The sequence below is a fragment of the Anser cygnoides genome, chromosome 16 (assembly GCF_040182565.1).
Source record: "Anser cygnoides isolate HZ-2024a breed goose chromosome 16, Taihu_goose_T2T_genome, whole genome shotgun sequence".
NCBI classification, from domain to species: Eukaryota; Metazoa; Chordata; class Aves; order Anseriformes; family Anatidae; genus Anser; species Anser cygnoides.
Genome location: NC_089888.1, coordinates 12,493,342 through 12,508,347, shown reverse-complemented (window position 1 = coordinate 12,508,347; position 15,006 = coordinate 12,493,342). Strand labels below are relative to the sequence as shown.

The 15,006-nt window shown below is 41.0% G+C and overlaps 1 protein-coding gene across 16 annotated transcripts in view; it reads right to left on the bottom strand.

The window, feature by feature from the left end:
* The window catches only part of PTPRT (protein tyrosine phosphatase receptor type T), a 571,615-nt gene that overhangs the window by 59,167 nt on the left and 497,442 nt on the right, over positions 1-15,006 (bottom strand). For 13 of the 16 annotated variants that reach the window (XM_066978461.1, XM_066978465.1, XM_066978464.1 and 10 more), the window contains 3 exons: positions 10,431-10,497; positions 3,014-3,061; positions 442-590 (listed from right to left, as the gene is read on the bottom strand). In XM_066978461.1, the coding sequence (XP_066834562.1) occupies positions 442-590; positions 3,014-3,061; positions 10,431-10,497 (264 nt within the window). The remainder of the gene's footprint in view (positions 1-441; positions 591-3,013; positions 3,062-10,430; positions 10,498-15,006) is intronic. The other 3 variants (XM_066978455.1, XM_066978468.1, XM_066978469.1) reach the window with 3 other exon arrangements.

Sequence of the window (15,006 nt, the reverse complement as noted above, 5' to 3'; positions counted from 1 at the left end):
ATGCTGTCTTTCCATTTCAGTTCTCTAACCATGAGACCATGCTTTCTTTCATAACAACTTCATACAGAAAATATTACTACCACCCTAGAAATCTGCTAAGTAATGTGATTCGACTCTTCTACTCACAAAGGAAAAACTGTATCTGTATTTCTGAAGAACAAATGATCACATCTTTTTGAATGTCTGACGTAGTTTTTAAAACAGACTTTATGAATTATTCTTGGTAGATTTAGAGTGAGAAGGAATGCTTTCCACCCATCTGAGAGTTAAGGTAGGGGCAGTGCGAGAGAATTTCAGACAACTGATTTCTAACGAGCTTTCACAACGAACCCTCACACTGTCATTCCTAGCTCCTCAGCATTGTGCCCATAGGAATAGGTCCTTTCAAGAACCTAGAGCTCTCCAAAGGGGACATATCCACTGCAAGCAAGTTAAACTTACTGAATCCATTAACATCTTGGCAGCTGGAAGAGAAAGCTTCTTCATTGTGAACAGCACTGAGTTTGGTAGAGGTCTTGTCTGAAGTAGCCACGGGACCCATCTCCCTCTGTGTGCTGGTCTGAGTCTCCTTCTGCTTCTTGGCTAGCTTCCTTTAGGGTATTTTGAAGAGGGGAGAAACCAAGGTCAGTTTTCCCTCATTAGAAAGAAAACAATGAGAAAATATCTTGAAAAATCACAATTATCCCACTTGGACAGACATGCAGGGCACGTGGCAAACCGCACGAGAGGAAACCCCACAGCTTTTTAATATAACTGATGTGGAGTACAATAAACGATGATGCCAGTCCATGAGCCTAGCTGTCCCTCCCAGTAGCTTATCGTGCACAAGCCTGCATCACCCCAGCAGTAGGAGCACTACGTCACCATTGAAGAGGGTGGCATAAGGAAAGCCCCTGGAGCAGGTGACATCTGCTCCAGGAAGAGTAGAGGACACTGGGCGAGGGCAGTGATCAGAACGGCTCGCTAGGAGGTACACGGGATGTCCGCATCCATCCCATGGGGCCACCTGCACCTGGGACTTTCTCTGATGGCTCCGGTGAAGAGTGCGGCCTGACCCTGTGCAACCTGGCGGCTGGAGCAGGAGTCCTGCCCTGTCCCCGAGCAGGGCACTGAGGGCAGCAGTCTGTACTAGATTTTGACAAACACACAAACTGCACTGAGGACCGACAGTCAGAGGAAGAGTGGGGCAAGTTAAAGGCTGAAGTAATTTAAAAAATGACTATGCCCAGAGACGCTTCTGTGCGTACTGGGCCTCTTCTTATTTTGTAGAGAACTCAAAATGCCCCATCCCTGGAAGTGTCTGCCCAGTCCCTGAAGTGTTGTCCCATCCCTGGAAGTGTTTAAGGTTAGGTTGGATGGGACTTTGAGCAACCTGGTCTGGTGGGAGGTGTCTCTGCCCATGGCAGGGGGGTTGGAATTTGATGATCTTTAAGATCCCTTCCAACCCAAACCATTCTGTGACTGTACGATTCAAAAACATTGGTGAAAGTAGAAACAGTGCCAGCTCCAAAAACAGTAACAAAGCCAAGAACGAGGCTCCTCTTTTGCAAACACAGTTAATAATAAGGAAATGGAGAAAAGCAGGAAAAGTGAGCTGCTAAGCTTCCATTGACATTTGGCCGCCCTGTGCTTCATTCATATCAGAGAGCAAAACTGTTTAAAAATGAATGTGTGACATTCTACAACCCGCACCTTGAAAAAATATCATACAAATGCCTGGAACCAGCGAAGAACTTTGCTTACATGGCTTCCGTATATAAGAAAATAAAACAAAATAAAAGGGAGAAAAACAGATTACTGTTAAGTAGGAGCTTTAGTTTTCTCTTTCCCCCCCTAACTCAAAGAAAAATAAAACCACTAACAACTAAATCATTTTGCAAAGAGGTTTTTCTTCACTGAGATGACATGCTTATGGTAAGTACTACCCATCTTTTAAACTTCATTAGACTCTTAAAAGGATATTCCTTGCAACATATTTCAACAGGCTTTATTTATTCACAGCACATGTCAGAGTGGCATTTACTAGCAAGTTCAAGAACACAGCTGAGCCCCAGCCCTTCACGAGGTGGGGCAGCTGGGCCAGTGACATTCATTTGCAAGGAAAGGTCAGAGAACTAAAACCTTTGTCCATGTCTGCAGGAAACGACTATCGTAAGGCAAGCTGCATAATCCAGACCAGGAGAGCACAACACTGTGTAGAAATGTCTAATATCTGCTACAAACTTCTGAACATCTCTCTCATCTGCTCAGCCAGTTGAGGTTCAGCATTGTGCTTTCAATTCCAACTCACAGCTATTCAAATTGGGTACGTAATTATAGAGTGCATATTTAGATCTCACAAAATCTCCATGATGTATCCACTTCTGTAGATGAAGATGCAAACAGAGGAATCGGCTTTGAATGATGAAGCAAAAAGCTGGTGTTTAATGATGTTAAAAGCTTTGCTTCCAGTACATAGCAATGCTAGCACAGCCAGATTTATTAGCTATGAGCTACAGCCATGTGAGCCCCCTTTTTTTGTGCTGTGGCACCTGAGGTAACAACAATAGTCTTGGAGTGTATTAACCCTGCTATGTGGCTATTTTAATCCTTTAGATTTGCTAATCATACATGGCTATGTGAATTCTTTGGCAACAGGAATTAAAATTTCTCAGTGGGAAGCACTAATCCAAAATGCACAAGTCCTTAATAACAAGCACTCTGGACTGCTGGGGTGAGCCATTACACACTACCACTACTGATGTTTAAAAATAGCGAGTCAAAAAGGGTGACTTTCTTATTAAATCCAGATTAAATTATTTGTGAGAGTAATTACCTCTAAGTCCCATTGCTCGGTTTCTTTTCAGAAATGCCAATAAGCTACAAAGAGCTGGAGCTGGCAAACTCCTCTTTTCTTTCAGTGGACAAGCAATAACATTTCTGCATGTTCTACGCAGGAAAAAAATCACCCCAAACCCAAGCCCATGAGTCCCCAAAGGCCTGCTTACAAAAGCCCTGGGCAAAGCAGTTCTACCTGGTCCTGTAGAAGACAGAGAGGCCCCTAAAACATTGGCTTGAATGCCTAAAAAGAAAAGGTGACATGAGTTTAAAGTTCTCGACCTAACTCGCACGCACAAATGGCAGCCTCTCTGCGCAGGCTGCTCACAGGTGGACCAGCTGAAGCTGATGCAAGTTCAGAGAGAAGTGCACAGAAGAAGCCACACGGAAAACTGTTTGGCATCTGACAGCGCTACAATTTGCTTTCGACATGGCATTATCAGTTTCCACCTTTTTTCCTCTCTCTTCCAAGAATGTAAAAATTCTTCATCTAAATTTAGAGGGAAAAGAAAGACAGATCTCTTTTGAGGATTTCAGAGCTAAGCTTGCCAGACACATCAAGGGGCTCTCAGTTTCTAAATGTGCCTTTTCTGTCTCAGTTACGTGTCTGGATAGAGTGGCAGCACAGGACTAAGCCTATTTGGTCCTTACCATCTTTATAATTCATAGAAAGGATTATAAAATCAAATGACTAGCACTTTCTAGAATGTTAGGGATGTGACTTAAACCCACGGCTAGGTAGAGGTTTATTTGCCAGCATGTCAAAATGTCTTTGGAATTGGAAAAGCATTTATCTGAAAATGCTGTTTCCAAAAATAGGGCACTTCAAGAGATCTCTGTGAATCACTGACAAGCTGCATCAGTGACACGGCTCCTGCTCTCCTTACTGACCAGCTTCCCCTAAACACAACAACGGCAACATCCCAAGGAAACTGCTATCAGTGCATTAGTGTCAATCACAGGCCAGCTGCAGGCTGCCTTGAGCATGTAACCAGCACAGTCTGTCACCAGGCACTGAGAAGACACTTTCTGTCTCATGCATTATGCAGTTGAAAAGGGAAAGAAATAAAGGACTGGGCAGATACTTGGAAGAAGAGTCTGATACAATCAACATAGGGTGAAGAGACTGAAATGTCAAAATGTGAGTACGGCGGTATTAATGGCTGTTTTACATTTAAGTGTAAGGAAAATGTGCCAAGAAGAAAACAAGAATCCATGGATGGGGTTTACTGGGTTGCCCTTTTCAGTTCAAGAGGGTTTGTAAATGAAGAGATGATGTTTATGGGCATTATACACACAAAGGAGTGATGAGACAGAAAGATGCTCAAAGCAGAATAAAAAAAATGAAACCAGCTGCATAATCAGGAAGTTGAAGCTGACCCAACTAAAGCAAGGACAAGAGCTATTAGCAGTGAACCTAAACTAAGTGCAAATTTAGAAAAAAATACGATGGAGATTAGATTTAGCTATTTTTGAAACTTCTACTCATCAGTGAATATATACAAAACGCTGAAACACTATATTAAAACTGTGGGGCTTCCAGTTTAACAGTCCAGGAATACAAACTTAGTATCAAGTTAAAAGCATTTATTACCATAGGCATTGATCAGAAAACTCAAGGAATATTTTCAGTTAGAAGAATTCATAGGATCAGATTCCAGTTTTGCAAAGGCTTGGGTAAACTTCAAGGATTATATTTTTAAAAGCAGCTCTTCTCTAAATTTTTATATCAATTTTACATGTGTGAATGTTAAATCTGTAACTGCCACTCCTAAAAAGCTCTGGTACGTGTACGCTGACAGATTTAATTTTAGATGTTTCACAAGGATGGATTATATATACTATAATGTAGATTTGCATGCACAGGTAATTTAGACATTAGGTATAGAGTATGTAAGTTAAACATGAAATTTCCTCCTACAGACAAAAATTGCATATTGCCCTCATTTCAAATAAGCAATTTAAGAAAGCTACAAAATACAATTCCTATTAGATATTTGTGAGCAGCAGCCTGCTGGGAGTACACACACTATTTATTATGGAACCTGCACAAATGCAGGGCAGAGATCAACCATGCAAATACCCAGTTAAGAGCCCTGGTTAAACAGCAGATCTACTGAAAAGGATGTCTGTCCCCTCGATCTGTACTAGAGCATACGCTGAGCTTGAAAGAACAGTTTCATATTGGTGCGAAAATGAGGCAGGGATTATACATGGCTCTATGGTCTGCAGGACACAGGTAATCCTTTTGCTCTGATGCAGGAGTGGTAAAGCCCCTGCTGCAGTACAGCATCCAGTTCTGCACTTCAAAAAGATGTGTACCAAAGGGACATACACAAAAGCAGAACATGAAAGGTAAATCTAGAAAACGTGACCTACAAGCAAAGGCCAGAAGAAGCATGGTTCTTTCATCTAGAGCAAAGATGATGGAATACAGCTGACAAATCTCTATGAGAGGATACCACAGGAAAGCTCTTCTCCCAGTCTATAGGGGCTGGGGAAAAAGGTAATGGGCCTAAATTACAGGAAAAGGAGTTCATTTTAGACTTTGGGACAACTATACACCGCAGGAACTGCCCATCACTCAGGCAGGTTGGGCAGGTAGGCTGTGAAATCTTCTGACAGCCGGGCAGGTGGGTGTCTCTCCCTGTTCCTGCACTCTGCACTGTCATCTTCATGCTTAAAACCACAGCACATCGCACGCTCTCTTTCTGCCTCCTGTAGCCTCAGCAGAGCTCAGAAATAGCCTCTGCTCTAAGGGCACAGGCATCTCACTGGTTCTCACAGCCTCTGTAAGGGCAAACCCTCTACACCAGCAAGCACAGAGTCAGTTTTGCCTGTTCTTCTTTAGTGGGTGCCATGGCGAAGCCTAACTCAGTGCCTGAGTAGAAGGAATTCACCAAGGCAGAGGCTGTGAGGACTGCACCACTGCTGCTTACAAGGCAAACACTACTTGACATGAGAAAGGGCTGTAACGTAGGTATAAGTCCAAAGATGCTCTGAACATTTTTGACTCTGCATATACAAACTCAGGATCAGGGAAAATGGAGGGCTACACTCTCTAAGCTTTACTTGAGCAAATTAATCACTGTTTGTGGAAGACCTTTACTCACAACAACATCAACTTTGGACAAGGCAAGTGGACATGAGAGCCATGCAGAAGAATATACTGATATAAACAGTCAGCAAGCACAGCCCTCTGCAAAGCTGCAGTTTGCACTCACCTCACAGACATGTTTAAATAAATGTTCACGTACTTTCTGAATTTTCTTTTAAAATTTGCTTTAATTAGCCCGACATGGCCACTGATTTATGACTTTGTTCTTCCAGTATCTAATGAGAAAAACAATTTCTTAACATTCTGATTTAGCAAGATGACCTGTGCAGGCAGATCCCACCATCCAGGGAAATACATGGAAATCTTTAGGCATGTAGGTATTTATACAAAGGCATACCCATAAATAAAATCAATGTTTTATTTCTTTTCAAATATCCTACAGGTGGTGGAAATAAATTCAGCACAAACTGTTATTTCAGAAAATGCAAGTATAAATTCAGCTTGCTAACTTGGATGGAATCTGTCCCATGAAGAGAAACTCCCAGCTGAAACCACCACCACAATTAAAGCTTGTATGAAATTACAACGGGAGTTGAAGGGGCTTCCTGCAGTGCCATAGGGTACTCAGTACTCTGGCCAGATCAGGGACAAAGGAAAGTGATGTACTGGCTACTGAGTGCCCTTTTCTTATAAATAACATTAAACAGTGCTTGCAATACATACATGAATCTACTAATTTCCAGAAACACTTCTCTGGTCTGATAGCACTCTTGATTAAATTTCAGTCTGCAACCATTGCCCAGCCCAGCAGAAGGGGGAAAAAAGCAAGCAAGCAAACAGAAAACAACAACAAAAAAACAACTGCACACAGAAAATAAAACATTTCCACTCCTTTTCCTGGTGAAGAAATAATAAAGCCTTGATAAGGGTTGCTGCAATGGAAAATACTGTCGTAAAAGAAGTGTCTGTCATTAAATGCAGAACCTCCTTTAAAGCAGACACAATGCTGCCTATGTTTTATTGCTTCATCTAAGAAAAGAAACAAAAAACTTTCAGAGGTGGATGGGTTGCTTTGTTATACAGTACATAGTATCTTACAATGCATTAAACTTGCATGCAATGTGTCAGAGAGAGCAATTCTGTAGAAAACTTAGGCAACATTTGTACTGGTGTAAACACAGAGCATTTCAGAATACTCATGCCTCACCGCGGTGACAGTGGTGCAAGGAGCACATCAGGACAGGAGCTCACAATTCTCCATCTCTCTTTTCCCATCACAAAACCACGAGGACTTAGCCTACTCCATTGGTACAGCAAGTTCTGTCCAACGATCTCAAAGCGTCTGCAACTAACTTGTAGTGATGAGTGGACTGAAGTACCCAAAATGAAGTCAGCCCTGCATCATGACTTATCAAGAGAGGAACAGGGGCTTCCTGGGTTTGTATTTCCACTTTATATGTGTTAAAGATCTTTATGGTCTTCTCTTTCAGTCAGACTAATATCTGTTCCCATATGTTGTAGGAAGCTTTTAATGAAGTGTTGCCATACAAAACTCCCATAATAATTCATCCAATATGCACAAAATAGCTGGAGGAAGCTTCTCATAAATGGGTATTTTTGATGGTCTCATTGAAGCAGTGAGTACTTCAAATCTCAGTGGCTTAGATATATCATCAAGAACTGTTAAGAAGAGTTAGGGTTGGAGATTCATGGTCCCTAAGAAGAAGAAATGGCAGTGCAGCAGATGACAAAGGGGTAAAAGGAATTACCCTAAAGCAAACAAGGACTACTCCAAGAACAAGAAATCTGAAGTCCAGACACTGAAGCTAAAAATAAAGTGATGTAGTCCATATGGTTGTATTTAAAGGTCTGCCAACAGATCTATTTGAGAACCTGCTTTTCAATACTGGTAATTCATTGAATTCAATTTTGCTTCAGGGCAAGGTCATAGCATGGAAGCCAATTCTATTAAAAAATCTCTCTATATACATATTGCTGCTCTTATTTTCACAACACTTCAAATAAACTTAAATCAAACCTCTCTGTTCATAAGAGGCTGTAGCAATTTCTATCAGCTTTTGCTAAGAATTACACAATCCTTAGCAATTTAGGATTTTCATCTGCAATCATAATAAAACACCCTATTTCATGTGAAACTTGAAACATGAAACTCAATAAAACTTCATCATATGCTCCCTGATGGATTCTCCTGCTTTCTTCCCTAACTTAGTGGAATGTGCCTCATATGCTGACAGTTGTTTGGGAGAAAAATAAAGAGCTTGGTTTTGCAGATCAGCGTACAGGCCAAATGCCAATACGAACCCAAATGCTGCCAAGCACAGCTTGATGCTGGAAGTATATATCGTGTGACAACTATTTGTGTTACCTCTACCACAGAGATGTTCCAGCTAGCAGAGCTCATGCTTGATGTGGTACCTGGGACACCGTAAGCACGGAGCTAAGAATAAGCTCTCTGCAAATAGTTTTGGGTGCAGCACTAGAGGTAGTTCTATGATTTCTGCATCCTGAGCTAAAATCTCCATTCAGTGCTTCAGCGAGGTGCTATGAACACGTAAGCTTGCCTGATGACACCTCTGGCTTCCCTGTACTGTGATATGCTGTGTGGTGCACGTCTGCTTTATTAAATCTTTGCAGCCCATTGCCACTTGCTCCTGCTACTGCTGAATTTCACTTCAACCTCAGGCTTAGGTTAGCTGCAGCCTCTTCACTTTTCCTGAGTCAACCTCCTGTAACCCAAGAAAAAGTACTAGTATATTGATCCACAGAAGCCACCGAACGACAGCAAAGAGACTGCTTAAGAACACCTCTACTTTCTCTGTAGCAGAGTAATCCTCAGCTGACTACCTAAAGCAACGTTGTGGTGCAGTTGTAAAAAGGGGTCATATAGGGCTCTGAAGTTGAGCCATGTTTTTAAAGGCACAAATCTCAAAATATAATTAAGGCAGGAAACATTCTGACCATATACTGCCTGCAGGAAAAAGACAAAACTGTAATGGTAAAACAGGGACTGCATTTTTCAGGCAATGGTGCTGACTGGTTGTGAGGAAATAACAGTAAAACAGCGCAGATGGAACTTTTTTGATATTTATGGGAAACATGGAAAGGCTGTGGCAATAAATGCAACTAGCTAGTAGCACCTACATGCTAAAATGTCCTCTACTTTAACACTAAGTTAAACCTCTGTTGAAATCTTTCCATTTGTGGTCAAATTCTATTCTTGGTGAACTAGCGTGGAATTTAGACAAAATTGAGTTACTCCACATTTACAGTTATGTAACTGGACAAATTCAAGTGTCACTAGGGTGTCTTTTGGGTCCTTACAAACTTAGCAAGTAGTGAATGTTCCTCTTTCAATTATTTCCTGATAGGTCATTGAGCAGCAAAACCACTCTAACAGGTGAATAGGGATCCTAATGCTTCTTTGCCCTGTTCTTAGGATGGATATAAATTTGACTCTCATGAATAAGAAGTCAACTTCCACTAAAATGGTAGAACATAAATGCATTCATTTCACTGACCTACTGAACAACTTCCAGATGAATTCACAGGATAAAGGCACAAGATCAAGACAAAGATGAACTGCAGAAACAGCCAAAGGAGAAGGCTCCAGTGTGGCAGGCTCAGAGGCCCTGGCAAAACACACGTGGCCCTTTTGACAACTTTGTCTATGCTAGAGCCCTAGAAAGTCAGGCAGGTTGCTGCTTTTGAGGGCAATATGGTTGATGGTTCTGAGAGATGGAGAGGAGACCTGTTTTTCTCAGCAGTAACAGTTGCCTTCTCCATCCCTCCCAACTCTCTGGTGACAGCAAAGGCATCCAACTCAATTCTTCAGGACTCCTTCATCAAATTATTGATCCAGTCCTCCCCTCCTCCTGATCCTCAGACAACTGTTATCGTGGCAGAAACAGCTTGGCCCTGATTACTTTCCAGCCCCTCAACCTTTAGGCAACAGATGGCTCCAGAAAGTACTGGTGTGTGAAGCATTTTCATGTGCCTTAACTGCCCTAATTATGCAGCATTGTCATTAGGACAGGACAGGTGATTTAGATTTGAACATCTGAACTGCTTCATCATCCACAGGTCTAAACTGGCACTCAGAACCTGGGAGCTCCAGGAACAGGGATATTGGCTGAGATAACATCAAGTCCTAATTTCCAGAAACCTTACATTTTTAAAATACTTATATCCATAGCTGAGAAATTCCCCTTTCAGTTGTGAATTTCCCTGCAGTCTGGCTAAATATAGTGGACAATTAAAAAAGGTGCAGTTGGGACATTCTGTATTTGTTTATTAGCATTTGAACATCTGTAAATCATAACTGACAAATCTATGGATGTTTATGTGTTTGCAGGCATAGTTAAAGATGAAATGGTGAAACGGGAAACATAGTAGTGTGAAAGAAAAATAAAACACAAGCTGCTGGAAAGACAAGATGAAATGTTTAAAAAAAGTGATAAAAGAAAAGAATACAACAAAGCACAAAATTACCACAGTGAGCATGCTCAAGAAGCATCATCCCCAGCTAGGTACTTACAAGTAATAGGAGTAGGAGTATGCATTTCTTCTAAATATTGGTGGCCAGTCAGATGAACAAAATATCCAAAATAGGAAAAAGAAAGAAGAATACATAATTAGATTTATATGACCTCTTTTTTATTATTATTATTATTAAAAGAAAATACAAAGTATTTGTGCTGCCATTGGTACTGAGCTACTTTTTTTTCCTACACATTTTTCAGGAGGTGTACGGTCACAAGGAACGTGTGCTGAACTGAAGACAGAGCACACGGGTGCGTTTCCTCTTCTGCTACTGACTCACATCACACACATGAATGAATCCCTTCACCAATTTCTTCCTCAGCTTTGCCATGTCAATAACACAGATAATTAGACTTACCTTTGCCTATAAGTGCTTTGAGATTTTTGGAGTGGAAAGGATTACCCAAGTGCTATCAATTAAATAACAAGTACTAAAATGGCAACATAAAAATATTTCGATTTCAGAATGTTTAGACAATGAACAAATTGTGCAATGATAAACAAAGCTTCAAACTCTAAAATGCAAATAGATCATTAACAATTCAAACACCACTACATATTTATAGATGATCACTTGGGTTATGTATTAGCTTTCTGCATGACTGTGATTTCAGAACATTTTAACAGGGCAACATAAAATGAGTCCTGCCAACCAGTTATAACTTAACGGTGATGTTTTCCCATTTTATAACTTAAGAAGAGCTTCTCTGAAAATGCTCTTTTGCAACAGATATAGCACACGTTATTACAGATTAACAGCAAGGCACAAGGCAGCCTCAACAGTGGCAGTCACAGTCAAGATGGAGCAAAACAATGAGAAACCAAATTCAACCTCTTACAAAATTTTGAAGTCCCATCTTTGAAGGGACTTCAAAGGACTACAAATACTAGGAAATGCTTACAAGTATAGACATAGGATTCAAGTGTTTGCTTTTATGGTTGCTGCGAATACAACTTTCATAAGCACATGTGGAAGCTAGATTCAGCAGGGTTACTCTCTGGGCACAACCGCTCTCTTTGCTATGCACTGACTGAGCTTATCACAACTTGCACGACTGGCATTTCTCTTGTTGTTGTTAAAAATACAACCTGCCCCATTTCCTCATACATTTCCAGTCTGTTGTCCCATGAAGAGGTTTCCCCTGGGAAGAGACAGCTGACTACAGACGTACGAGAGGATTACACTGAAATGACACCGTCTGTGGTGGTGGCCCTTGCTATAGACCTGAAATTCAGGTCAGATTCCTGATAAATCCCCACTTACTTGAATGACTGAGTCCAAGATACACTCAAATATATTGATAACCTAATGCCAGAATCCCCTGAAACTCAGAAATTCTGCATGTGACAGCAATGCATCAGTTACGGCGTAGCAATTGCCACTGAGCTACACTGAGCTCCTCTGAACCTCTAAGCAAAAAGAAAATCACCAGGATGTGGAAAAATGAGAGCCCACACAGCTGAACCTCCCCCCTACACACCCCAAAATATTCCTTAATTAAACTCCTCAGCTACACCAGCGTCAGGTTTCACAGAGCCCTCCCAGCTGCAATCTCTCTGTTGAACATCTCGCTGTACTTTCTGCTTTTCTCATGCTCAGCCACTGGGCATGTGTGATCGCACGAGACCCACTTCTCGATAAAAAGCTGCGTATCCCTCAAGGCTGCTGAGGAAAGCTATGTAAGATTAATTCCGTAAGGACAGGAAATAGAGGAAGGCAAACAAAAGGAGGTTTTTATTTTGGAATTGGACATGCCATTTTGGCTCAAATTCTGCCATAACATGCAACCTAGGATAAGGACTTCCTAGAGAATATTTCAGAGCTGTTAAAACTGGTCAGAATTAGAGATCGCTAAAAACGTGACTTGATCCTAGAATGTACAACACAAGCTGAAGAGCCTGCCTACCATCTGTCTTCAGTAGGGACACACAAAGGACAGGGGTCTCTGAATGTGCAAATATGCCTATAGTAATTCCATCCTATAGCTTGGATATGTTCTGCTCAAGAGGCTCTTGAGTCTTAATTAGTTTAAGGTAACAATCTAAATCCTAATCAAGAATAAGGAGCTAAATTTTCATAGAAGGCACTAATCCTAGACCTTACATAGCCCCAAATCTCATTTTTTGCTACCAACAGCAGTTTAAAGAAATTTATTTACAGTGCACCTGTGACAGGCTGTCTGATCCAATTTATTCAGTCTTATACTTAAAGGGGTCAGTAGAGACTTTGTCCACTCAAACACACAAGCCTGAAAAGTGTCACATCCTTTACTCCAGGGAAATGCGAGTCCCGATTACAGAGGAGTTAAGGCTGTCCAGATGAAATCAGAATTGACCAAAATCTAATCCTTCTGGGGTGCAAAGTCAAAGGGTATTTCCTCCACAAAGAAGGTTACAAATGCCTTGTTTTTCTTGTTTCATCATGTTTTCTACTAACCGGTCCTATATAATCTCTTGCACAAATATGTTTAATTAATATTAAGTACAAATAAACAAGCTCCTTAGAGCATTAGCAATACCTTGATACAACAAAAATAAGGTATTTCGAGGTATTCTGTATCTATCTGTTCATGAAAGGAAGTGGCACTGTTCAAATGATCACTAACTCGCATGCTGGAAATTAACAGGCTCAATTACACTGCAGGAATTTGTATGCCCTTATACATACGGTGATATTGGAGCTGCAAAAACGTAACTCATGTAGCCAGTGGGTCCCCAAATCCAGGAAAACAGATTTAGTTCACAATTTTAATTTTAAATACTGTAGGACAGCCATTTTTAAAAACAGAACTCTATATACATACACACATTTTCAACATAGATGTACACACACGCAAACACGTAGCAGATTCTGTGATCCCAGGGTTCAGCTAAAACACTTCAGGCAACACATGTAAGAATCACTCAAATTGTCCACTGTATAAACATTCTGGCTGGCTTAATTTAGCTTCACATGTCTGACTAAACCCCATGAAATATTGGCAGCTCCCAGGAATTTCCTGGTTGCTGAGATTCTGAAATGCATTCTACTAAAACATTTGCTACCACATTACATATGAAAGGCTCAAAAAATATATTGATTTGAGGTGTCCCACACTTGCTGATGATCTGTCCAATCCTGATCTCAGATGAATTTCCTTCTCAGTGCTTCCTCCTCTTCTAATCTCTCCCCTTCCATCAGTCTTTGTACTGGTTAGCGAACCACTTCATTCAGGATATCCATGTCTGTGTCTATTACCAATGAACTATGATGTCCTGAACCATGAACAAATGCCACTGTGATATTTTCCAGCTCCATTTGAAGAAAATGCCTCAAGTTCGTCTAATTAAATTATTTTTCTGCATTGTTGCCTTGCAAGACAACACTGTCTTGTACACAGAGGCATTAGCCTCAGTGAACTGAAAAGGGGATCTCTTTTCAAGTAAGGTTAATGCAAAAATCGAATGCCAGAGCTTAAGCTCCTAACACTTCTCCTTGTAAAATAGAAAAAGAACAATTCTGTTGTTAAGCTGCTCTCTCAGAGTACAACTTTTCCATTGTGCTCCCCCAGAAATTCAGATGAATCTGTGGCCCAAAGCGGCCTTTCCTTTTATAAAATCCGGCCCCAAACCACATTAGGTTACAGACAAAATAAGCCTAGCAGGCTTAAGTTAATCTTCAGGGAACGCTTGTCCACACGCAGCTCCAAGCCTCAATTTGAGTCGACTGGTGGTGCCCATTCGAGGGAAACCCAGAACCGATACAATCAGCAGGTTCATCAGTGATGTGGAGGAACGCTACACAGACCTAGAGAGCACAAGCCTCCCAAACCTCTCCATGCACTGTTATAGCTTCTAAATGGGAAACGGTTTTAAAGTCGATGAGCCAGATTATTTCTTATAATAGTGTTTATTCCAGTGGGTAACTTCGCAAATGACAGCAAGCAGGCAGAGCTACAGACTGCAGTGATTTTGCCTATTTGCATTCAGAAGGGGGGAGTGTGGGGGCTCCTAAGAGTATCCTCACCTCTCTGACTTAGCTCTTGGCAGGCTGCACCACAAGAAAGACTGTTCTCAAATAATGAATTTCCGGTCGTCATGAAAAATCATCGTTTGTTTTCTGCCCAGCGATATACATGATTTACAATAATAACACATTGTGGAACAGAAATGAAAGATGTTATCAGCTCTTAATAGCATGTGAAACACACCAGGATGTTCAGACATAGCATTACTCTGCACATCATGACAGCTTTCCTTATAAGTCTTCCCTTTCAAGCTGTAAAAAAAACTTTTTTTAAGGAGTGTTTAGGAAGGTAAAAGGAATGGATGAGAGCTGGGCATTATCAGAAACCTAGGTCAATTTTTCCTGAAACCAGTTTTCTGATTTTTGTTTGGTTTTAATTGGAGATATCGAATTTTCTCTGCTTATGAACTGAAAAGCTCCTGCGAGACTGGAATCAGAGACCTCTATACTGTAAAACTGCAGTAGACAGGACTACAAAACGCATGCACATCTGTCCACAAAATCTCAAGTGTTTGCACACAACGAAAATTGGATTCAAAATGTAGGTTATCCACACCTCCATTTA